Source organism: Acinonyx jubatus, chromosome C1 (genome assembly GCF_027475565.1).
Source record: "Acinonyx jubatus isolate Ajub_Pintada_27869175 chromosome C1, VMU_Ajub_asm_v1.0, whole genome shotgun sequence".
Lineage (NCBI taxonomy): Eukaryota > Metazoa > Chordata > Mammalia > Carnivora > Felidae > Acinonyx > Acinonyx jubatus.
The window spans coordinates 21,575,520-21,600,022 of NC_069381.1; the positions used below are offsets into that span (position 1 = coordinate 21,575,520).

Genomic DNA, 24,503 nt, shown 5'->3' on the forward strand with positions numbered 1-24,503 from the left:
CTTCTAGTGGTTACTGAGAATGTATTCTACGTCAAGTTATAGATTAAAAAAATTTTTTTAATGTTTATTTATTTTTGAGAGAGAGAGAGACCGAGTGAAAGCAGGGGAGGGGCAGAGAGAGACAGAGACACAGAATCTGAAGTAGGCTCCAGGCTCTGAGCTGTCAGCACAAAGCCAGACGCAGTGCTTGAACCCACGAACCATGAGATCATGCCCTGAGCCGAAGTCAGATGCTTAACGGACTGAGCAACTCAGGCACCTCTCAAGTTCTAGATTTTTAATAGAGTTGGATGTTCAACTTTATACCAGACAACTCAGTTATTAGTTGGTGTTCAAGATTCAGGATATACTAATGCTGGCCGAACTTAACTTTTACATTAAAGAGCTATCATGGCACAGTAGAAAATTGTTTAAGTAGGAATTAAATTTTATAAAGTTCTAGCTCCTACTCTGCCTCCACCACCTACTAAATAAAATAACCAGGACAAGTCTATGGCTCAGCTTCCTTATCATTCGAGCGGGATAATACCTTCTGTCTCTTGACTTGAAGATCACATGAGATGACAGCTATAAAAGCTCGAAATAAGAAAGCAGTGCACTAGGGTAATGTGGCGTGTTTTTGTGTGTGTATCACCATCTGCTGGTGAAAAATGGCTCATTATTTTAGCTTGGGAATACTGGATGTACAGCCTTAAAAATCTTGGATAAGCTCAATGAAGCATTTATTTAATACCATAATTATTTACCTGTACCTAACAAAGAACAATCAGTGTCTTCCCTCAAAAATTTCAAATCTAAGAGTCATTCATTCACCAAATATTTATTGAGGGCTTTCTTTAGGCCAGGCACTATTCTAGGGTCTAAGAATATAATAGTGAATAAAAGAGTTCATCCCTAACCAACCTTACATTTTAATCTCTTTTTTTGTAACGTTTATCCATTTTTTTGAGAGACAGAGACAGAACACAAATGGGGGGAGGGCCAGAGAGAGAGGGAGACACAGAATCCGAAGCAGGCTCCAGGCTCTGAGCTGTGAGCACAGAGCCCGATGCGGGGCTGGAACCCACCAACTGTGAGATCATGACCTGACCCGAAGTTGGACGCTTAACTGACTGAGCTACCCAGGCACCCCACCTGTCTTACATTTAATGTGGGAGGGCAAAAACTTTACACACACACACACAAATATGATAAAGGAAATACTTGGGTTTTTTTTTAAATAACACCTGTATAATACATACTAAAACACAGGATTCTTTTTTTTTTTTATTAATGTTTTTATTTTATTTTTGAGACAGAGAGAGACAGAACATGAGCAGGGGAGGGGCAGAGAGAGAGGGAGACACAGAATCTGAAGCAGGCTCCAGGCTCTGAGCTGTCAACACAGAGCCCAACGGGGGGCTTGAACTCAGACCGTGAGATCATGACCTGAGCCGAAGTCGGACGCTTAACTGACTGAGCCACCCAGGTGCCTCATAAAACACAGGATTCTTAAGAAAGCATTTAGGAACAAGAGTAGGATTTTGAGAAGTATAGTATTATGTCTACAGTAGATGACCTAGCAGTAACATGGTATAGTAGAAACCGGGAAAATCTGGTTCTGCCACTTATAGCTATGAGACTGAACAAATAATTTCTCTGATCTTAGTTTCTTCATGTGTAAAAATATAGATGACACTATTTAATCATAGTGTTATTGGCAATAATAGGCACTAAAAATGTCAGTTTCTTTTCCATCTTGTACAGTATGCTTAAGGTAGAAACAAAGAGGCAAAAGACTAGCAGGACAGTGTTTCTAGTATCCTTGGCAGGCTATGGTTTGCTTCAAAGAAGTATTCAGATAAACTGGTGGTCAATCAAAGGAAAAAGAAGACATTTAATAATTCAGGAATCTGGTTTGAGCCAAAATCTTAAGCTTCTATTACTAATAATAATTGCATAATAATATTGGTTGATTGGAGAAATCATCTGCTATCCCATTCCCTGGTCATATAGTAGTAGAAGTATCCCAAATGCAGACAGTGACTAAGGAAGAATAAGTAGTCTGGACAATCAAAAGGTGACTTAATTATGTCTCAGAAAAATGTACAGTGTGTGTGTGTGTGTGTGTGTCTGTGTGTGTGTGTCTGTGTCTGTGGGGGGAATGGGTGCTGAATAAAATAAGATGCATAAATTATATAAGATGCATTCCCTGGCTTCCCTGCTGTTGAAAAAGCCCTGAGTACATTTCTGTTGGTAAGTAGAAAAAATTTTGAAATGATACTTTATGTTTTGAAACCAGTAACATTCTTTTATTCACAATGTCCTCTTCTGTAACACCGTATTTCTGATATTGTATCACTTTAGTAAAATAATCATGTTTCATGTTTATTCATGTTTTTATAGCAAGAGCAATATGAAAGTACCATTGGATTCAAACTTCCCAGTTACCGAGCAGCTAAGAAATTATGGAAAGTCTGTGTAGAGCATCACACATTTTTCAGGTATTGTTCTCACTTAAGTATTTTTCAAGGATAAGTTATGCATGTTTCTATTTTAAACCTGCTATTGAAATTCCCTTCTTTGTATGTCTGGCATTCTTTTATTTAGCTCAGGTGAGATCATCTTAAGCGAGACAAAATAAATCCACTTCTCTTCCCTTGGGTTGAAAAACATGCCTCAACATTCCCAAAGCACCTTTCTGTGTATGATGGAAGGAGAAAAGAAGTGAGAAAAAGGAATCTGTATTTATTAGGGGCTCTGTGATCATCTTAACTGGAGCAAACTAAATTCAGTCTGTCAGGAAGAAGTACCCTGACCTACCTCCACATGGAATTTCTTTAAGCAATGCTTAACTACTTTCTGTGGGGCTGTTCTATTAGAAGGTGAAAGGTAGGAAGCTGATCATTATCTTGGCTCTAATCAACCCCAGAAAAGAAGTACAGAGAACCATCTTTAAAGCCCAGTTGTACCAGATAATCAGAAGATGGGAGAAAGTTTAATCTGCTCTACTCTTCAAGAGGCTACATCATTAACCCCTTGTAGTCATTTACCAAACATTTTCTGTGTGCTTACCCTTTGTATAGGCACTGTAGTAGGCATTGAGAATATACCACAAGATAGTTCTAGTCCCTGTCCTGAGGGAACAGCCTAGCAGAGAAGATAGACCTTAGACAAGTATTTACCTGCATTGAAAGGAGAGTCAGCTAGGGGTGCCTGGGTGGCTCAGTCGGTTAAACATCTGACTCTGGATTTTGGCTCCGGTCATGATCTCACAATTTGTGAGACTGAGCCCCGAGTCAGGTTCTGTGTGCTATCAGCACGGGATTCTTTCACTCACTCTCTCTCTCTGCCCTTCCCCGCTCCCCTTCTCCCCCTCTCACCCTGTGTGTCTCAAAAATAAATAAATAAACTTACAAAAAGAAAGAAAGAAAGAAAGAAAGAAAGGAGAGCCAGCTAGTTTTGTCCCTTTGCCTTTTAAAGAAAATGTTATTATGTGAAACTGCATACATAGTAAAGAAAGTGGTATAATGAACTGCCCTTGTACCTACCTTTGGATCTATCACCCAGCCTAAATATTATCACCTCAAGGCCATTCTTGTTTCATCTATATCCCCCCTACCCATTCCTTCCCACTCCCTTCCAGAGTATTTTGAAGCAAATCCCAGATTTTATATCAGCTGGCTCTTTATGAATGGCTTTTAAGAGAGATGACCATGATATCTTCTACTTCTATTTGTATGTTCATATCATCCTTAGCACCATAGCACACTGGACAGGAAGAAACATCAGGGAAAAGAACATTTTAATTCTCAGTGCAGGATAAACATAAAGATGCACTTCATAACCAATTAAGGAATTTTAATTATTGGCATTGAAATATTTCCCTATGTTCTTATCATCCTCTTCTTTAAAATCAAACCAAGAAAATAGAGTTTTTAAAAAGGGTAAGGGTGAAAAGGAGTTTTTTGAATGTTTCATATTTATGGTATAGACTTCAGCTAGAGCCAAAGTGTTTACTTGTAGGACAGCATATTTAGATCTGTTTTATCAAAATAAGAGAATATATTAATATGTGATGCCTCAGCAAACAAAAGGAAGTAAATATTTGCTGAATTAAAATAAACTATCCCAAAGGGAAGAAGTACTCTCTTTTTGGTAGTATTTGATATAACAATTTATGTATTTATTCAGCAAACATTTATTGAGTGGCAAATTCATGCCAGGCACTATGCCAGGAGTGAAAACACAAAGGTAAATAAATCATAGTCTTTCTCCTTTACCCATAGAGAGCCCAGAGCCTTGTAGTGGAGACCACCACATAAATAGATTGTTTCAGTTCAGTGTAGTAAATGTCCTGGCAAAAGAGATTATAGGGGTATAACGTAGAAAGAAGATGGGGTTCCTAACTATGTTAAATGCGCCAAATAACCTATTTAATGGGTTCATAGGCACTAACTGAGTTCGGAGTGCCTTTGACAAAATTATTATTTTGTATTTTTCAACAGTTTTTAAAGTGTATTTATTTATTGAGGAGGGGAGGGGCAGAGAAGCGGAGAGAGAGCATCCCAAGCAGGCTTTGCACTGATGCGGGGCTCAAACCCATGAACCATGAGATCATGAACTGAGCCCAAGTCGAGTCAGATGCTTAACCAACTGAGCCACCCAGGTACCCTGACAAAATTATTATTTTAATAAAATGGAAAAAGTACTCTGGGCTTGGACCCCGTTGCTGCCCAACCTCTTAATAGCTATGTGATCTTAAAACAGTAACTTCTTTTTTGAAAGTTCAGTTTCTTGTATCTGTAAAGTGGTGAAAATATTACAGTGCTATAAAAGCATTTTGAAAACCATAAAGCCCTATCTATAGGGATATATGATGATATTATTAATATAGGCCTCAATTAAATTATACATGTTGCTTTGAGAAATGATGTAGAATTAAAATAATGATTGCTTGATTAGAACTCCGTCTTAGTAACTGTAAGGAAACTATGAGATTAATTCATGATTTCTTTAATCTCACAGTCTCATTAGAGAGGAATAATATGTATAATTATGTTTTTCTCCCTCTCTAGACTGACATCTACAGACACCATTCCTAAAAGCAAATTTCTTGCCCTGGGATCCAAATTTCGATACAGTGGCCGGACTCAGGCTCAGACCAGGCAAGCTAGTGCTCTGATTGACAGGCCTGCTCCACACTTTGAGCGTACAGCAAGCAAACGGGCATCCCGGAGCCTTGATGGAGGTTGGTATTGAATATTAATGATTTCCTGTGATCCTAACTCACTAGGGAGAGATAAAAGAAGTACAGTTGTCTGTAAGGGAGCCAAATGAAAGAATCTCAGTGGTAAGTGAAATGGATCTTACTAATTGTCTGTTTCAGTGGGCTCATCTTAAGAAAAGTAGAACCATAGTTCAGAGAGAGTAGTAACTAGATCAAGGTTCCACTGCTAGGTAGTAGTGGATAAACACCATTAGAATTAGGATTCAGAATATTTACCACCGAGTGAACACCTAATGTAGTATACTGAACTAAAACCCTCTTGAATGTTTTGAAATAGTTATTTTTTCAAGTAGGAAAGAGGAAAAGCATCTCACTCACTAGAGCGGTCATGTAAAAAGTTTAGATCATTTGTCATGTGGCAGTTAGAGATAGAAAGAGCAGTTGTGTTATTGGAGTCTCTAAATTTTGTTTAAACAGGAAATAGATAAGTTTCATGATTGTATATAAAACAGAAGATCTTTCTGAATTTTTCTTAGTCTCAAGGATTGAGAGTATTACTGAAATAAAGTAATAAGTTATATTCAGTATGTGGCTAATAAAAATTTCAGAAGGCAATAACCAAAATAGAGTATTATAGATTATATTTATTAAGGACTCACCAAGACCCAGCTCTATGATATCTGCTGTAAAAGCAAGGTGCATGTTACAGAAGTTAAAGGTTTGGGTTCTGGAATCAGATAGCCCTGGTTCCAAGCTCAACCCCTGCATTTATGATCTATCTTCTGGGTCAAGTTACTTAATCTCCATGCCTTGGGTTTCCCATTTATAAAATGGGCATGACAATAATATAATTGTACCTCAAAGAGTTTTCATGAAGAATAAATCAGATGATGTATATATGGTGCTTAGCACAATGGCTGGCACTTAATAAGTGACCACAAAATATTAGGTATCATTAAGATATTGTTAATTTTCTGGCCGCAGCATTATTACTTTGTTTTATATCATCCAAAATTATGCTGCCATATTTTGATTTATTGCACGATGGGAACATATATCAGAGACACCTTGCTCAGTTTAAGAGTGTCACACTTGGAAAAGAGATGACCCAAGCAGAACTTTTATGCTTCCACAGTGCAAGTCATACTTCTTTCTTTCTGATGTTTCTCTACTGTCCTGAGTTTGAAGGGGCCATTTTAATAGTAACAGAACAAGGCAGATTGCAGGCTTTGTCTTCTTCAGTCATCATGGCAACATTTGGAATCTGGCTCAAAAATTAAATAACTTTTCTTAAGATAGGATAGCTAATAAGTGGATTGGGGTACATACTGGTTTGACTCCAAAACCCATGTTCTTTCAGATACTTACTCACTTATTCCTTTGTTCAGTAACTTATTTTACATTTCCTATGTGTCAGGTATTGTTCTAGTCAATGGAGATAAAGCTGTGAACATACAAACATGGTCTCTGCCCTCACACGGCTTACATTCTCTGGGTAGAAACAAAGATAAAACAGTGTCAGATAGTGATAAGTGCTATGAAGAAAATAAAAATAAAAGAGAGTGATGGGATAAAGAATGCCTGAGGATGGGAGACACTGGAAGGCTGTTTGAGATTGAGTGGTTTGTATCTAAATGTAAATTTAGAAGGTTACTCTGAGGAGCTTCATTTGAACTGAGACCTGAATTATGAGAAGGAGCCCTCCATCCCAAAACCCAGGGGAAGAACATTCTCAAAGAGGGAGTAACAAGTACAAAGATCTGCAGGTAGGAATGAGCTTGGCATGGGTCTAGATCAGTGCTGTCTCATAGAACTTTGTGTACCGATGGAAATCTGTTTGGTGATGTCCAGTTTAGTAACCTATGGCCACATATGGCCAATTGTGAACTTGAAATGTGGCTAAGTTACTAAGGAACTGAATTTTAATTCAGTTTACATTTAAATAGCCATATGTGGCTAGTGGCTCCCATATTAGACAGCACAGGTCTAGATCCTAGTAAATGGAAGGGAAAGGAGTAAAAACAGTAAGTAAGGTCAGGGGTGCCTGGGCGGCTCAGTCAGTTAAGCGTCCAACTCTTGATCTCAGCTCAGGTCTGATCTCAGGGATCAAGGTTTTGATCTCAGGGTCAAGTCTTTTTTTTTTTTTTTTTTTTTTAATTTATTTTGTGAGAGAGAGAGTGAGCATGCTCATATGCATGTGGCGGGAGGGGCAGAGAGAGAGGGAGATAGAGAATCCCAAGCAGGCTGCACACTGTCAGCGTAGAGCCCCACATGGGGCTCGAAGCCACAAACTGTGAGAGTTGATGCTTAACTGACTGAGCCACCCAGGTGTCCCTCGGGGTCAGGTCTTACCTCAGGGTCATGAGTTGGGCTCGGTGCTGGGTGTGGACCCTACTTTAGAAAAAAAATAATGAGGTCAGAGAAGTAAGTGGAAGGGGCCAGATTGTCTAAGGCCTTATAGGCCATTAAAGAGTTTAGATTTTATTTTAGTTACAATAGAAAGCTATTAGAGGGCATGATGTGATCTGATTTTCCATTTTTAAAAGACCATTTTGACTGCTGGGTGAATGCTCCATCGAAGGGGCAGTAAAGCAGAAGCATGGTGAAGCCTGTTGCAGGATCTGGGTGAGAGATGATGACAGCTGGGGCTTAAGTATTGGCAATGAAGAAGGGGAAAAGCGGTCAGAGATACATTTTGGAGGTAGGCCTGACAGAATTACTGATAAATTAAGTGTTGGAAATGGCAAGGAAAAGAAAATCAAGATTTATTCCTAGGTTTGATCATTTAGTACAATGGGAAAGTCTGAGAGAGAAGCACAGTTGGGGATATGGAAAATCAAAACTTCTGTTTTAGGCATGTTAAGTTTTAAATATGATCACTCAATCCTTATGTCTGCCATATTTATATAACACCATCAGGCATCTCCTTCTTTGTCGAGTAAAGTATCCTACCTCCAGTTTACCTTGAATTTGGGGAGCTATTATTTTTGTTTGTTTGTTTTTATCCCTAATTTTCAGTGAAAACACTGAGGTTGGAAAGTTTAAGTGACTCGTTCAGTGTCTCACAGATAGTAAGTTGCAAAGCTAGGACAAAAACCTATGTTTGTCTGATACCGTATCCCATGGCTTTTTCCACCAAATAGAAATTCTTCGTTGTTTAGATACTATGTCTGATGTATCCTCTCTTTGTAATAGCAAAAATAACCAAAGATTCAAGTATTCATGAGTTTTGGTATCTTGAACAATTTAGAAAGCTTTACTTACAGAGAGATTTATGTTACTTTTAGAAATCACATCCTGTCTCTGTTTTTTTTCTAGCTATAGAGACGTCACAGTTCAAGACTTTAAAAAATCTTGATGTCTCTATTGACTAACATTAGCTAGTTCTTATTAAATTATACTCTATGTTTTTAGGGGGGTAACTCTCAAAAACTATGTCTTCAAAATGCTGTAGTACTGGTTGAGTTTCCAAAACTAAAGCATGTAAGACAATTCTAAAGGAAGATGGCTTTGGTGGCCTGACCATTAGTATCACAGAGTTTTGGGACTGGGAAACAATTTTTGGAAATAATTTATTCCAGCCACCTAATTTTATAGAAGCGAGCCTAAAAAGTAGATTCTCCAAAGTACGTGTATCCTAAGTACAAACTTAGAATAGAATCCTGTACATTTTCTGGTCAGTCCCTTTTTACCTTCATATATCCCATGATGCTTTCTTTGTATCTTTACATCCTGAGAATTTTTTTTTAAGATGCACAACTACATCTTAAATCATCAAGATGACTGGTCTTGATAATTACCACAATTCTTGTTACATTGTAAGTGCTTAATAAATGAATGTTGAAAATAAGATTGTTAATTTTTCCTGTTGAGTTGAATGTGAGCAGAATTTTATGCTCTACTTTCTATTTGATGTTTTAAGTGCATTAGAATATCCTATTACAACTGTTGTCCCTCTCTTTAATTTTTTCCACTTGGGAGAAAAGTATTGTTGTTGTTTTATTTTTCAAACCTTCACTCAAATCCTGATGACTAATGAAGTTAAATACCTTTTCATAGCTTATATAGGTCATTTGTATATCATCGTTTCTGGAGTGCCTGTTCAAATTTTTTGCTCATATTTTTATTGTGTTGTCTGTCTTACTAGTTTATAGGAGTTCTTTATCCATGTCTCACTCCCAATCTCAGGGAGAAAGCATCAGTATTTCATAATTAAGTATGATGTTTGTTCTAGGGCTTGTTAGCTACCCGTTATCTGATAAGGAAGTTTTCTTTTATTCCTAGTTTCCTGAGAGTTTTTATCATAAACAAATGGTGACTTTTAATTCATTGGTTAATGTACATTTGACCTTTGAAAAACTTGATTTTGAACTGCATGGGTCTACCTACAGGCAGATTTTTTTGATAAATATAACATAGTGCTATCAATGTATTTTCTCATCCTCACGATTATCTTAATAATATTCTTTTCTCTAGCTTACTTTATTGTAAGAATACAATATATAATATTTGTAACATATAAAATATGTGTTAATCAGCTGTGTTATCAGTAAGGCTTCCAGTCAACGGTAGACTATAGTAATTAAGTTTTGGGGGAATTAAAAGTTATATACAGATTTTTAACTGCATGGAGGGGTTGGTGTCTCTAACACCTGTGTTGTTCAAGGGTCAGCTGTAATAATATGATTTTTCTCCCTCTCTGTATTAAGTGGTAGATTACACTGATTAATTTTCAGTCATTAAACCAACTTTACATTCTTCGAGTAAATGCAATTTGATTATGTTTTTCTTACTATATTATTTTAGAATTTTTTGTGACTATTTTTGTAAGAGAAGCCTGTCATTTTCTTTTTTCGTGATATTGTCAGGTTTTAGTATCAAGTTTATGCTGGCCTCCTAAATCTTTTCAAAAAACTAACTTTTAGGTTTTTTTTATACTATAAATATTCTAATTTAATTTATGCCAGTTAATATCTTCATTATTTTCTTTCTATCTTATTGAGCGGTTGTTTTTAATTTCTTGAAATGGATACCCTTTGCTGTTCATTATTTCTTTCAACCTAACCTTAGAATTTAAGTGACTTGCCTAAGGTCACATAGCAACGAAATTAGTAGAGTCTAGGACTGTTCTCCCAGACCCATGTTTTTACTCTTCACCGTGACAGCTTTTTTTTTTTTTTTTAGAAGAAAGAGAATAAAAAATAGTAATAATCATTGAGTGCTTAGTATGTTCCAGACACTGTTCTAAATATTTTACATATGGTAGTATCTTTTAAGCCTCTGAATTACATATAAACCAAATAAGACAATTTTTTTTAGTTTTGTTTCCAAATGTCTTTTTTTTTCTCTGTGTGCTGTCTTCTCAGTACAAGAATTAGAAACAGGTCTATGGAAACTAATTTTCCCTCTTTTTCCTAGATCCTTCTAGGAATCTTGAGAGAGAGATTTTCCCTGTTAGACCCCTCCATATATATGTATATATATGCCTCTAAGCTGGAGATGGAAACTTTTACAAGAATTGTTTTATAAGGGACCTCACTCTAATGATATGAATGAACGCTCCCTTTTCTGTTATATCTGGTGTTCAGAGCATCTGCTTCACCAGCTGAAGAGCTAAAATTGGTTCAGATCCCAGTTTATACGTTAGAATAGTAAGTCATAAGGATAGCTAATAATGATAACAAGGCATTCAGCTTATATTTTTGTTCCACCTTTTGCTTTTCAAACCATTTCCATATATCCTAATTAGTACCAACAACCTAATGAACAAGAAGCATTTAGGAATTCTTGGTTTAATCATGAGGAAACTGGGCACAGAAAAGGTTATAACTTGCTAGGGTCGTTTAACTAGGTAGTTCATCCATTCAGTGGGTCGTGGTTGCAGTGATTCTTGCCAGGGGGTACACCGGTATCATCTTTAGAGCTTTAAAGCAAAACACGTGCCCAGGCCTTACTTTGAGATCCCTCATCTGTCTGTGGTGGACTTGAGCATCAACTGTTTGTTTGGGTTTTGTTAATGTTCATCTATTTTGAGATAGAGAGAGAAAGAGTGTGTGCGCGTGTGTGTGTGCGTGCGCGCACGCTCGCGCAGGGGGAGAGGCAGACAGAGGGGGAGAGAGAGAATCCCAAGCAGGCTCCACGTTGATCACACAGCTAAGTCCCACAGACCGCAAGATCATGACTTGAGCCAAAATCAAGAGTCTGACGCTTAAGCAACTGAGCCACCCATGTGCCCCCAGCTGCATTTTTTTGTTTTTCAAGATCTGCAGCTGATTTATGTGGGCCCTCTGATAATGAAACCACTGATCCACTCCATACCTATTGTGCCTATACCATACTAACAGAAATTGTGTAAGTAACAGAGCTAGATCTAAAATTTAAGTTTCCTTTTATTCAATATGATAGTTTTGAGTTTTACTTTTCACTATTCTAATATATAACTGCCCCTAAGTTTCTGTTGTTTTTAAACAAGAACAATATAATACTAGAATTAATGGGTCCATAAGATTATCACAACACTCTTCTTTGTCTAGACATTCAGAAATGGGAAGTAATTGAATTTTTAAAGTTAAGTGTTCTCTATATATGCACCTAAATCTTAAAATAGCTAACAAATGAATTCACAAAACTGAAGAGCCAAAACATCTTAAAAAGTAATCACTACCCCCAATAATGTAGATATAGTAAAAAGTATTGGATTGTACAACTGAATGGATGAATTATATGGTATGTGAAGTGTATCTCAATAAAGATGTTTAAAAAAAAAAACAACCAGAGTCACTACCATGATTCTCAGTTGCAATCCATACTTTGTAGCCTTTTAAAAAATGTTTGTTTGTTTGTTTGTTTATTGAGAGACAGCCTGAGCGGGGGAGGGGCAGAGAGAGAGGCAGACACAGAATCTGAAGCAGCCAGCAGGCTCTGAGCTGTCAGCACAGAGCCCGATGTGGGGCTCAAACTCATGAACCATGAGCTTGTGACCTGAGCCAAAGTCAGACACTTTAACCGACTGAGCCACCCAGGTGCCCCTGTAGCCTTCTTATTGAGTAAAGGAAAGAAATTTGCCTCTCTCCAGGGCTCCCAGGTGATATCTTCCACTTGAATTTCCTATCAGTGTGTGCATAATTAATTTTTGCCCTACATACTGTTGAAATATTAACCCATGACAAAGAAATATAAGGACTTAGAGATATGACATTAAAAGTTATTGATATTTAGCATTTTTAAAGTATTTTTTATGTCCGTTGAGTATGCCTTCTGTAACTGTCCTATAGAGTTAATATCTTCCACATTTTACAAATGATGAAACTTTATGCCTCTGTTTCTAACTGCCAGTTTCCACACTTATACCTACTTTTCCATAGACGGTACAGATTGCCAGGGCTAGGAATACTGAAGACATAAATCATTTGGCTCTGCAGTATTAGTATTGGATTAAAACCAAATGCAAGTGGCAAAATAACACATGGTGAAAGCATGGGCTATGTTTCTATGATGCCAGGCAGAGTTGAATTAATTCTTTGAGAGGAGGTGTGAATACACATGTATAATGATAGTTTAACACAACTGTGAGCAAAATATTTTGTCACATTCCCCTGTGTTGTTAGATTTGGTCTGCCATCTGCCATTCTTGCATTGAGTAGTTTAGAGCACCCATGAGTAGCAAGGACTTGAAAGAGGCCACAGAGTTTTCACTGGAAGGAAGACAGATGATTCTTACATTTCTACTGTTTTTCCTACGTATTATCTGAGGAATGATTTCTTTCACTGGAGATCATTACAGGGTAACAAGCATTTTTTTTCTTGGTGTTGTATGTGTAAGGTAGTTGTGAATTCCAATTTTTTATCTGTTCTGATTCATGGAATTCCTGTGTTTTGGCTAATATATACTGCCTATCAATCTAAGTTTATCACGATAAATTCAGTATATTCAGTTTAAGAAAGCAGAAGAAAGTGTACAATAAAAATTGTAAGTATTTCTGGAGCACCTTGGTAGCTCAGTCAGGTGTTTGACTCTGGCTCAGGTCATGATCTCACGGTTCGAGAGTTTGAGTCCCATTTCAGGCTCTCTGCTGTCAGCGCAGTCTGCTTCATATCCCCTGTCTCCCTCTCTCTCTGCCCCTCCCCCACTTGTGGGGTGTGTGTGTGTGTGTGTGTGTGTGTGTGTGTGTACACGTGCACATGCATGCACGCACTCTTTCTCTCAAGGGTGAATGAACATTAAAAAAATGTTTTTAATTGTAAGGATTTCATGCAAAATAATTAAAATTCAAAAGTCTCAGTACATAAAGGATAATGATCTGTCATCCGAAATATTAAATCCTGTGGAAACACACTTCATTCCTAGACACTGCCAGATAAATGAGGTTTACTACAAAGTGTGTGTATAGGTTTTCTTTTAGTCCCTGAAAGAATGAAGATAAAAAATCATAAAAAGAGTATATGTAGTTGTTTTTGAAGTAAGTGATCGGAAACTTAGATACTAATGGTCCAAACCAGAACAACTATTAACTCTGGAAAGCTCAAGCTTTTGTCATAAGCCTGTATTGCATATACTCTCTAAAAGAGTCTATATATAACCTTTTCCCTAAGTCAAGGTTTCTTACCCTCAGCAACCTTGGCCTGTACACACTACCAGGGACTCCCTACTACCTCTCTCCCCAGTTGTGACAATCAAAAATGTCTCCAGATGTTCCCAAATATTCTCTGGGGGACAAAATCACCCCTGGTTGAGAACCACTGCCCTGGATATATTAGAGAAGAGAAACTATAATACAAATTGGTAAGATTCTGAGAGAGGGTAGGACAGAACTCAAAAGGTTGATTTTTATTTTTTTAAGGACTAAAGGCCAAAGGTTTTGAATTCATACTATTTTAATCAAGTGACTTATTAAAAAGGAAAGTGTCTGGTTCAAAGATTTGCCCTTAAACAAGCATCAAAAAGTGTGCATGTCTTACCAGAAGATCAATTTATCAAGTTATTTTGTATGCATTCCAAGCAGGATTTACAGAAGAAACCAGACTTGATCCTTCTTTCTTGGAATATGTATTTTAGGTTTCTAAAATCACTTGTAAATAAATGTATCTTTTAAAAGACATTTCTTTTTTTTTTTTTTTGAATGTGTATTTATTTTTGAGAGAGAGTGAGACAGAGCGTGAGTTGGGGAGGGGCAGAGAGAGAGACACACACAGAATCCGAAGTAGGTTCCAGCTTCAGAGCTGTCAGCACAGAGCCCAACGCAGGGCTTGAACTCACAAGCCTTGAGATCATGACCTGAGCTGAAGTCGGACACTTAACCAACTGAGACACCCAGGCACCCCTAAATAAATGGATCTTTATTTCAAAAAGTCTTCATGAAAGGAATCAGACTTAATTAACCCTTTGCTTAACAAGGTTAAACAATCTTGCTAACTTTTTAACAAAAAGAGTTTTTAATTTTCTTATTTTGATACCCCCTTATGGGCCACGATAGCACAGTTTAGCTTTTCTGTTTTTGCTTTTTTATTGCCATCAGTTACCCGGCAGAGCACTGATGATTTATTTTATACCTTCTGTATGATAGCCCACTGGACACTGTGTCCTCGATTCACAATTATTTTACCTGGTGACTTTGAAGTAGTACATGACTCTTGCCTTCACTGATTCTTTCCTTTTTCCTTTCTCACATAGCAGCGGCTGTTGATTCAGACAGAAGTCCTCGGCCCACTTCTGCACCAGCCATTGCTCAGAGTCAGGTCACAGAAGGCAGTGTTCCAGATGCATCTGTCAAAAAAACAGTGGTCTCTAAAGCACAGAAGGAAACAGTGCAGTTCGAAGTGAAAAAGGAAGAAGAGCCACCGGAGCAAGCTGAGCCGGAGCCCACAGAAGTGTGGAAGGTATGTCATAAGTCCCAAATATCCAGCTCATTCACTTTCTGATTCAGACGGATTAACTCCTTGACCAGGAAGGTTTTCAAAGCACCGATTCTTGTACAATTCTAACAAAGTGATTTCTTCTTTACTCTTTCTGGAAAAAAGTATTTCCCATGAACCTGTAAAATATTTTCATAGAATGATGTCATGAAAACTAAGCCATCCGAGAAGTTTCAGGTGACCTACCTACACCTAACTTATATCTAAAACAAAACAAAACAACAAAACGCATCTAGAAAGCACATCAGCACTGTGATCATCTGCTTTTAAAAATAATTTTTACTCATCCAGAAAGAATCTTCACATTCTTTTTTAAGAGTAAGTTCTGCTAGGACAAATTGAGGTTTGCTGGAGGGGTGGGGAGGGGGGAGGCTAAAAGGGGAAGGGAGGACACTTGTTGGGATGAACACTGGGTGTCATACATAGGGGATGAATCACTGGAATCTACTCCTGAAATCATTATTGGACTATATTCTAACTAAATTGGATGTAAATTTAAAAAAATAAATAAATAAAGAGTATCCTCTAATAGGATTAAAATATAACTTGATTCCCTAAGAGGAATATGTGTGCAACATACCCAGAGAATATCCTAGTATTGCCTAAAGCATATCTATATGGTTGTTCAAATCAAATTGCTTACAAAAAGGGGAAGATTCTTATGTAGGAGAGGTTATGCCACTGAGTTGCTTACAGTTCTGAGTTGATTGTACTCACAGTCACTGATCTTGTTTAAAAATCACCAATTAGCAGATTTCCCAGTACTAACTGTAAATGGACTGATCTTTTATGTGTTGGTAAGCTTTTTAAACACATTTAAGCAGTGATGGAGTTGAGGTGTTCAGATTTATTGACATAAATACAAGTATCACTATTGACCACAGGAGTTAATAAAGGCAGTTTTTAAAATTTACATCCAAGTTAGTTAGCATATAGTGCAACAATGATTTCAGGGGTAGATTTCCTTAATGCTCCTTACCCATTTTGCCCATCCCCCCTCCCACAACCCCTCCGAGAGGCAGTTTTTGTAAGAAAAATTACATTTTATATTTATTAAGAAATGTAAGCACTTACCTTAGTTAAGTGCTTTCACCTTGGCAGATGGATTAACCCTGTTCTTTTGGAGTCAGTTCAATATCTAGTTTATCTGTGGAGCATTGGACAATCTGGCTCTGTTTTGACCGTATTAAAAAACAAAAACAACTGTTCAACATGACATGCCATTTTTACTGTCCTCTGAGACTAACTTGAGTCCAGAGAGAGAAAAAAATTGAGTGAATGGTGGATAGTTGCATTTTTTTACCTAGCCAAATGTGCATGACATTGGCCGTCAGGTTCAGTATCAACAGTGCCATTTTAACATTAGACTACCTCAGGGTTTTTTTTTTAAGTTTATTTATTTATTTTGAGAGAGAGAGAGCAGAAGTAGGGGAGGAACAGAGAGAGAGAGGGAGAGAGAGAGAATCCAAAGCAGGCTCCACACTGTCAGAGGACCCGATGTGGGGCTTGAACTCACAAACTGTGAGATCATGACCTGAGCTGAAACCAAGAATTGGATGCTTAACCAATGGAGCCACCCAGGCACCCCTAGACTACCTCAGTTTTTACTGTTAGGATATCTCATCTGGCGCTTTTGACTATCCCTCCATTTGTTATACCAACTGGGAAGTGTTGGATTACTGGAGTTGGCAAAGGAATCCTTTTGAGTGGTTAAGATTCCTTTGGTGTTCTGCTAACTTACTTGTTCTTTAGCCTATAAATTAGACACATGTATCTTCAAAAATAGGTTCCCTTTGCTCTTGGGACCTTGGCAGAGTGGCAACATCACTTCCTGGTATATGCTTCCCATTTTAAGTGCCACTAGGTGATTTTCTTGCCAGTTAATTCTGTATACATATATGTTTTGAGATACTTGTGTAGAGATCAGACTGAAAACCATCTCTAATAAACTTCCATTACTGTAATAGTGGTGACAGAATTAAGGGTGGCTCTAAGTTGATTTTATCATAGTAATAGAAAATAATTATGAAATTTACCTGAAGCCATAGTTATTATATAAAGCAATCGTAGTAATAAAATAACCTTGTGACTCTATAAATTTCTTTATCTAACATGAATTTGGTGCCAGATGGAGGTAACTTTTTGGCATCTTGAGTCATTTGACAAGACCTATTGGTGTGGAATAGTACTTCTCCCTATGTACACTTTTATCTCATTTAATATTCTCCCAAGGGGTATAGCCACCTTTGTTATTTGGCCTCCACTCTTAGACTGAAGTAGAGGTTCTCAGTTTCTTGCTGTTGGATTGCTAAGGACCCAAAGCAAAAAAATCATTATTCATTGAAACAAGTAATTTAAGCTTTACAAAATAACTTAAAATTATCATTTGCTAAACATTTACAACTCTATGGAGGTATTATCTCCACTTTATCAATAAAAAACAAACTCAGAGAGGTTTAATAACTTGCTAATGACCACACAACAAATATGATGGGACTCATAGTAGAAATGACCCAAATTGTCAGTTATCCTGGTAGTTAGAAGTACTGTAGCTGGATGTGCTTACGACTTGACAGTGTCACAAAGGTTGGTGTTCTCTGGTCTACCCTCTGTCCTAGGGAAAATATCACAATGACATTGTACTCCAAGGTAATGCTGCCAAGTGTGATCAAAAAGCGTGTGTCAAAACCACAGATTGGTGAGGTTCTGTAAAGAAGTTAATGATACAAAGTGATTGATTTGACCCTTAATAAAAAGTTTTCTAATTTTGAAATATCTACTGCTTTAGGCATTGCCCACTCTAAAATACTTCCTCTTAATAGTCTGGGTTTTTTAAATTTATACTTACTCCATTTGGGGTATATAAAATGACTATTACTAAAGGTATTTCAAAGGTAGACAGGAGGACTTAGTTATTCTCTTCCTATTACAAAGGATGAATCTTGTCCATCCAGCAAACACATGGGCTCTGGCTCCCTGGAGAGGAGATTACAGAGCGCTGAATGTTGCAGCTGAGCCCTCTGTGTGCTTATTTATAAATCAGCCTTGGAAGTAATTGCATGCATCAGTAACAATTTGGATTGAGTTTATTTTGATGTTTTGTTATCTAATAAACTCAAGGGTGAAACTGCCTCCTTAAATATATTGATCGACTAACAAATTTTTTTGTATTTACCTGCTTTGTGTCATATGTGGTTTATTATATGTGTGCTTTAACTGTAAAGATTTTCTTTTTGTTTCTGTCATGTATGTCATACCTTGATATCTTCATTTGTAAATTTGTTTTTGAATGTTAAAATACTTCTAGATCATAAAAAGAAGCAAAAAAAAAGCCACTTGCCGTATTTAAGCACAAATTATTCTTTGTATAAATACTTTTTTGTAAATAAGTATAAAAATGTTTTCTTCATCAACAGAATAATTATCTTAATTTTCTTTTATGATCATTTGGCTGTCCATATTACTTTTTCAGCCTTGAAAATATGATGGTGAACTAATAGACTACTATTGAGAGTAATGTCCTTCCCTGTAACACCCCCAGAAGACTGCATCATGTTGATTACATATCAGCTTATTTTGCAACCAGCTTAAAGATGCGGCTTATTTGTAAATAATGCGATTCATAGACACCTACTAACCTAAAATGTTTTTACCACTTTATTTCTTAAATGTAGGTGGAAAAAACCCACATCGAGGTCACAGTACCTACCTCAAATGGTGACCAAACACAGGTTTGTGCCAACAGGCCACTTGTTCCTTTTCTCCTCCCTCCTCAATTTTTTCTTCCCCCCAACTCCCTTTCCTTAAAAAAAATACTATGAAATAAAGGTTCAAACAAACTTCAGTGGGCCAATATTTTATCATTTTTCTTTTTTTTTTTTTTTTAATAATGGCAAAACAGAAGCTTGCAGAAAAAACGGAAGATCTGATAAGAATGAGGAAGGTCAGCCATTTTTCACTTTCACAAAACTACATTACCATCACCCATGCTGACTTCTACAGTGCATTAAAAAGACAGTGATCCATTCTTTTCATTGATTTCTCTTAATCAGAAGTTACTTACAAATAGTAGATATATATTTGTGTATGTAAATGTATTTGCATATATTCACCTACATATGTATACCAAATTATTACTCTATACTATTTGTTGAAATTTTTCATTAAAATAAACTTTCCAGTAGGAAAATATCTTTTTAAACACAATGAGACAATTACTAAAGACCAAACCCGTCCTTTAAACGTTATAAGAAGTATTTCACAGTTGGCACCATATTCTTAGAATCACTGACAATATTTGATGCATATTTACTATGGAAATCATCATAGCAGCACCTCCTGGTATTGTTATTAGCTATGTGTTTTGCTGCTCTGTGTCTTTTCTTCCCAAGTATAGAGTTGGATATATCAGTTCGTACGGAATGGAATATTGACTAGTCATGTATAAAGTGCCCTTAGAATTTCTTATGAGAGGTGTTAGAGGAATACATACTGTGGTATTACTAAGTATGAAATATGTCCAAAAAAGGTAAATAATGTTTTAAAGTATTTCTCTGTGCCATGGAACTTCAAAGCTTCTTAAAGTCATGTATTTTAAGATACCCCTCAAACAGCTCAATTTAAAAAATGAACATAAAACAGCTTATTATGTAAGAAGCCAATGAAGCTAGGAGCACTGTCTATTTAAATAACACCATCATATTCTTCCATCATTCATGGACAGGGTCATCCGTTTTCTAGTGGTAATGTGTTCTGTGTGTGTCCTTGTAGTTTTGTGACCATTTCATGTTGGCATATGCTTCGCTGTGGACATTTAATTTTAAATATTTTTTTGGTTTGCCAGTTTGCAGTTTTTTCCCGCAAGAACAACATTTTAATTTTTTATGCTTTTCTGTTTTTCCCTCTTTCATTTTCACAGAAAAAGAGAGAGAGACTAGATGGTGAAAACATTTATATCAGACATAGCAATTTAATGTTGGAGGTTTGTATGAACTTGAAGCTTATTTCAGTTGGTTGCCTGTAGCCTTCTGCATTCTTCGCTGATTTCCTTTCTTTATGCTGTGTTTGGTTTTGCATGCCATTGCATGAAAGAATTTTAGGTTTAAATGCTTTTGCATGTTGGTAAACATGAAGATATGCAACCATCTCTCCTTCTGACTCTTTTTAGTTTCCATCTGTCATACTTCTCTAAAAAATATATGATTGGGACTACCTCTGCCTCTTGCGGTTCCATTGTTTTACCCACTTGTAGAAAAGTCTACATCGCTGTTAGAAGTTCCTTGAATTTTCCAAGAGTATAAACTCCCATATGTCCCAAGCATCAAATTTTTAACAATTTTTTTCATCTTCTGAACTGAGAGAATGTGGAAAAATAGGAAAATGATCACAATTCAAAATGGACTTAAAATATTGGGGATACCAGAAAATGGCAGGAAAGTCAGGGAAAAGAAAAAGATATAGGAAGGAAGGAGGGGACCTGGTATTTAATAAGTAGTTACTATGGTATATGGTAGTTTAATTACCAAAACAGGTCTGTGGGCATAAGATTATTATTTTAAAGATAAGAACACTAAGGCTTAGAGAAATTAATTTCCCTGTGGTCACAAAGCTAATAAATTGGTAAAGCTAGGATTTGAGTTAAGGGTCTATCCATTTCTATTAAACTATACTTTTTCCATATAGAGATAGCAACATACTGTGTACTATAGGAATTGTAAGGTCATTTTCTCATTACATTCAACAGTGATGAGATTTTTACCAGACTTATGTTAGTAAACTTACCTAGTTTGGGCCTCCACATTAGATAGGGAAATATAAAACTAATTAGAAGATCAGAGGAACTCTGAGGAAAAAGTGAGGAACATGGATAATGTGTAGGAACATGGAAAAAGTGAGGAACAATAATAATGTGTAGAAAAAAACTGAGGTGTAACATTAGTTTACACATCACAAAGACTCTTATAGTTGACCAGATTATCTTACAATTTTGCTCAAGACAGAGTCAAAAGAAATGAGTATAGCTCTGACGTTGGGGATTGAACCTCAATTTGAAGGAAATATAAATATATTGGAAGATGATAAAGGAAGTTGGTCCCTGCCTTCAAGAAGCTTAACAATGTGTGGAAGTAGGGAGGAGAGAAACAATACACAAGTAAACAAATAGAGATAAAATGACTTCAAGTTGTTACAGAAGCTGTGAAGAAAATAAACTGTATGCTGTGCTAAGGAAGGAGATCTACTCTGAATAAGATAGATGGGGAGGTTCTCTCTGAAAAGAAAACATATTAGCTGAGACCTGAAAGATGAATATATATGAAATGTGGTAAATATTATTAAACTGGAAATTTGGAGAAGCTTTTTTAGATCGATCTCTGGTTTAATATAATGGCTTCTAATAGTTACTTAACCTTGTCTTATTTTTTGTCAAAACATGTATTTTTGAGTGCTAGCTATGTATGTATAAGGTACTTTAATATAAATAATAAAAATTATGGCCAGCCTTCAGTAATCACGTACTGCGTGATGCGCACAATACCAAGCGTTTTTACATACATTTACCTCATGTAACATGAGATTTTTAAATCTCATGGATGTTTGGCAACTAGATCTCTTTGCTTTAGCCCATCACTGAAACTAGACCTAAACGGTTCTGCTTCTGAGATTAGGAAGAATGGCATATGTCAGTTGATGTCCTTGTTCTTGGCAAGGTAACCTCTCCCAATCTCAAACATGCCTTTTCCTTCACGGGTCTGTCTTTAGTGCTTCCTCTTGACTGGAACCTGCAGTGCCAATCATATATTTGTCATTTGTTCAATGAGGTGTGTTATGGCTTCTGAGACTCACAGAATCTCTGTGTGTGGTGTGTTTTTTTCCCCCAGCATTTCACTGACAGCCACAAGAGGGGATTTCTAAATAAGTGTGTGTTTGAAAATTAAAGCTACTAACTACTTGTTGAGAACATTTTATATTTAATGGTTTGGTTTGGCTGCTGCTAAAATTATAAGATGATAAGCATCAAAAAGTGTCTAGCCTAAAAACAGCCCAAGTAATTTGGCTAACCATCATTCTCTAGTTTATGGTAAAAAGTTTTTTCATCTCCCCCAACCCGCCAAGGAGGTTCTCCCAAGTTATCTGTCACTCTAGCAGGGTTTTTTTTTTTTTTTTTTCCTAAAGCATCTCTCTTCCCCCTACTCCTCCCCCACCCCCGCTAATGCTTTGTTCTGGCCAAATAAGGTCGAGTTCATTTTTAGATCTACCGCCTCCTCCTCCATCTCCCAGAGAGAACCTGTAGCAAGTGTCTATGACAAATTCTATTTGGAACAGGTCCCTTTGAGATCTTAATTTTACTCTGTGCCCCCACAGGTTTCTAACAGAGCCAGCTAAGAAGGATGGAGAAAGCTCCTTCAGAAGCTGCTGATTTTATTGCAACATTTATTTTCTCAGGTTCCAAGCCAATCCAAAGCTAGGCAAGAAGAACAACAAATCCCCACTCTCATATTAAGAGGCTAGCCTGGAGAGTTACAGTTTTACCATAGCATCTCTCACTCGTTTTTGTTTTCCTCCATTCATACTTGTAACTCTCCCAGATGTGTTCAATTGTTCTTCAACCAAGCAGATGTAATTTCCAGTTAGGAGCTGGGTCACAGGGCCTTACATGCCTTGTGGGTCTCAGTTGCTCAGCCTATTACTGAGTCTTTGACCAAGCTTGTTCATGCTTTTCTTTAGCTAGTAAACATGCTTTTCTTGCTTTCAGGTAGAATAAAAGTGCACACTGTTGTTTCCCCATGGTAAAGCCCATATTCGTGGGCTATACTCATTTCATCCCAACAAGCAAGAGGTACTTTTATGGGGAAGCTACAGGATTGCCCTTTTTGGGTTAGTTTTCTCTTTGATCTCAAAGCAAATATAGATGGTTTAGTGTTGCAAAAATTAAAAGTATAGACTTAAAGGAATTTTCTGAATATATATCTCCAGAATCAAAATTATGTCGTGTGCCTCGCCAGTTCTTTCTCCTATGCTATTTTCCCTTGGACGTTGCCTTTGAAAAAAATTTATTTAGGTGAAACATACATTGCTCCAGAAAAATTATTCAAACAAATTTTTATTTAAATGAGTTCCAGCTTTTTTTTTCCCAAAAAAGGAACAACTAGTCCCCAAATTCACAGAGCATATTAAAAGATATATTTAATATTATGCTTTTCTTGGATACAGAGCTGCTGTGATATATAATAAACACAGAATTTTTAGCAGTCATCAAGTGACAGGCTCCCACATATTTTGATCTCAAGCATAGATCTCCTGACTTTTTTTGGAGAAGTATGTTGGGCAAAAAACATTTGAGTTTTTGTCTTCCAAGTAGTATTTCTCATTTTTTTTTCTTGCCAAGTCTACCTTTTGGAAATTTTATATGCCTCCTGTTACATAAACCTGAATATTATTTCTAGCTTTATTAACCTTAGTTTTGATCTTTTGTCTCTGGAATATCCCATTTAAGAGCTTGAACCTAGTTGTCCAGTATTCAATTCTGTTGGAACAGTTGAGATATTTTAAATTGTCAAGGAGATATATAAGGTATTTGATGAATTCTTGTTAAATCACTTCCAATCTGTTGAAAATTACTGGAAGAAGGTCCCTACTTTGAATTATACTAAGAGATGAAGTAAAGCTCTCAGAAGCTGGAAGGCATAAAACTTTTAGTTTGTGTGAATAGTATTGGTAAAGAAAAAAAGTCATTATATTACATACCCAAGTGATTTTTCAGAGGCAGTAACAATTTGCTCTCGAGGCTTGAGCCAGGAATTCAAGTAATAAATTCTTACAACAAGAAAGGGCTTTTCTTGTTTATGAAAACCAGCAATAGCCACCTAGTAAAAGGGAAGCAAAACGATCTCCAGGTAGAAATAGAGGGATGCTATATGTTTGCAACTCACCAAAGCAAAGCAGCCAATGGTGGCAGTTGCGTCTTCTATTATGTCCTTTGTTTAACTAGTTGCTTCTTATTTATTGCTATCTCCATCCTGCCTAAGCTGAGCCTCAATCAGTTCCTATCAAGCTGAGACTAATTGAGCTGTGAGATTACCTTCTTGGGATGAGGAGTTGGAGATCAAACACTGTGTCATAATGGGAAGAAAAATTGTAAAATTAAGGAGTGAGGTCCATGGGTTACATAACTGCTAAAAGCTGTGGGTTATGATGCTTTACTGCTTCCAAGAAAAGCACCTCATTAAAAAAAAAAAAGGCAAGCCAATATACCATGTTGCATATTTAAAATTTGAATGCAATTTATGGATTCATAACATCTGCCCTGGATGTGGTGTGTTTTCTACCAGTGCCCGCAGTCTGATGGGCTTCCTTTGATGTGTTCTTTTTCTCTTGAGTATTT

General features: G+C 36.8%; 1 protein-coding gene across 24 annotated transcripts in view; it reads left to right on the forward strand.

Annotated features, from left to right (window-relative positions):
- Window positions 1-24,503, forward strand: part of EPB41 (erythrocyte membrane protein band 4.1) — a 199,626-nt gene that overhangs the window by 133,205 nt on the left and 41,918 nt on the right. For 11 of the 24 annotated variants that reach the window (XM_053210140.1, XM_053210132.1, XM_053210125.1 and 8 more), the window contains 6 exons: window positions 2,386-2,483; window positions 5,058-5,230; window positions 14,880-15,085; window positions 18,796-18,852; window positions 19,023-19,064; window positions 20,040-20,102. In XM_053210140.1, the coding sequence (XP_053066115.1) occupies window positions 2,386-2,483; window positions 5,058-5,230; window positions 14,880-15,085; window positions 18,796-18,852; window positions 19,023-19,064; window positions 20,040-20,102 (639 nt within the window). The remainder of the gene's footprint in view (window positions 1-2,385; window positions 2,484-5,057; window positions 5,231-14,879; window positions 15,086-18,795; window positions 18,853-19,022; window positions 19,065-20,039; window positions 20,103-24,503) is intronic. The other 13 variants (XM_053210142.1, XM_053210155.1, XM_053210134.1 and 10 more) reach the window with 5 other exon arrangements.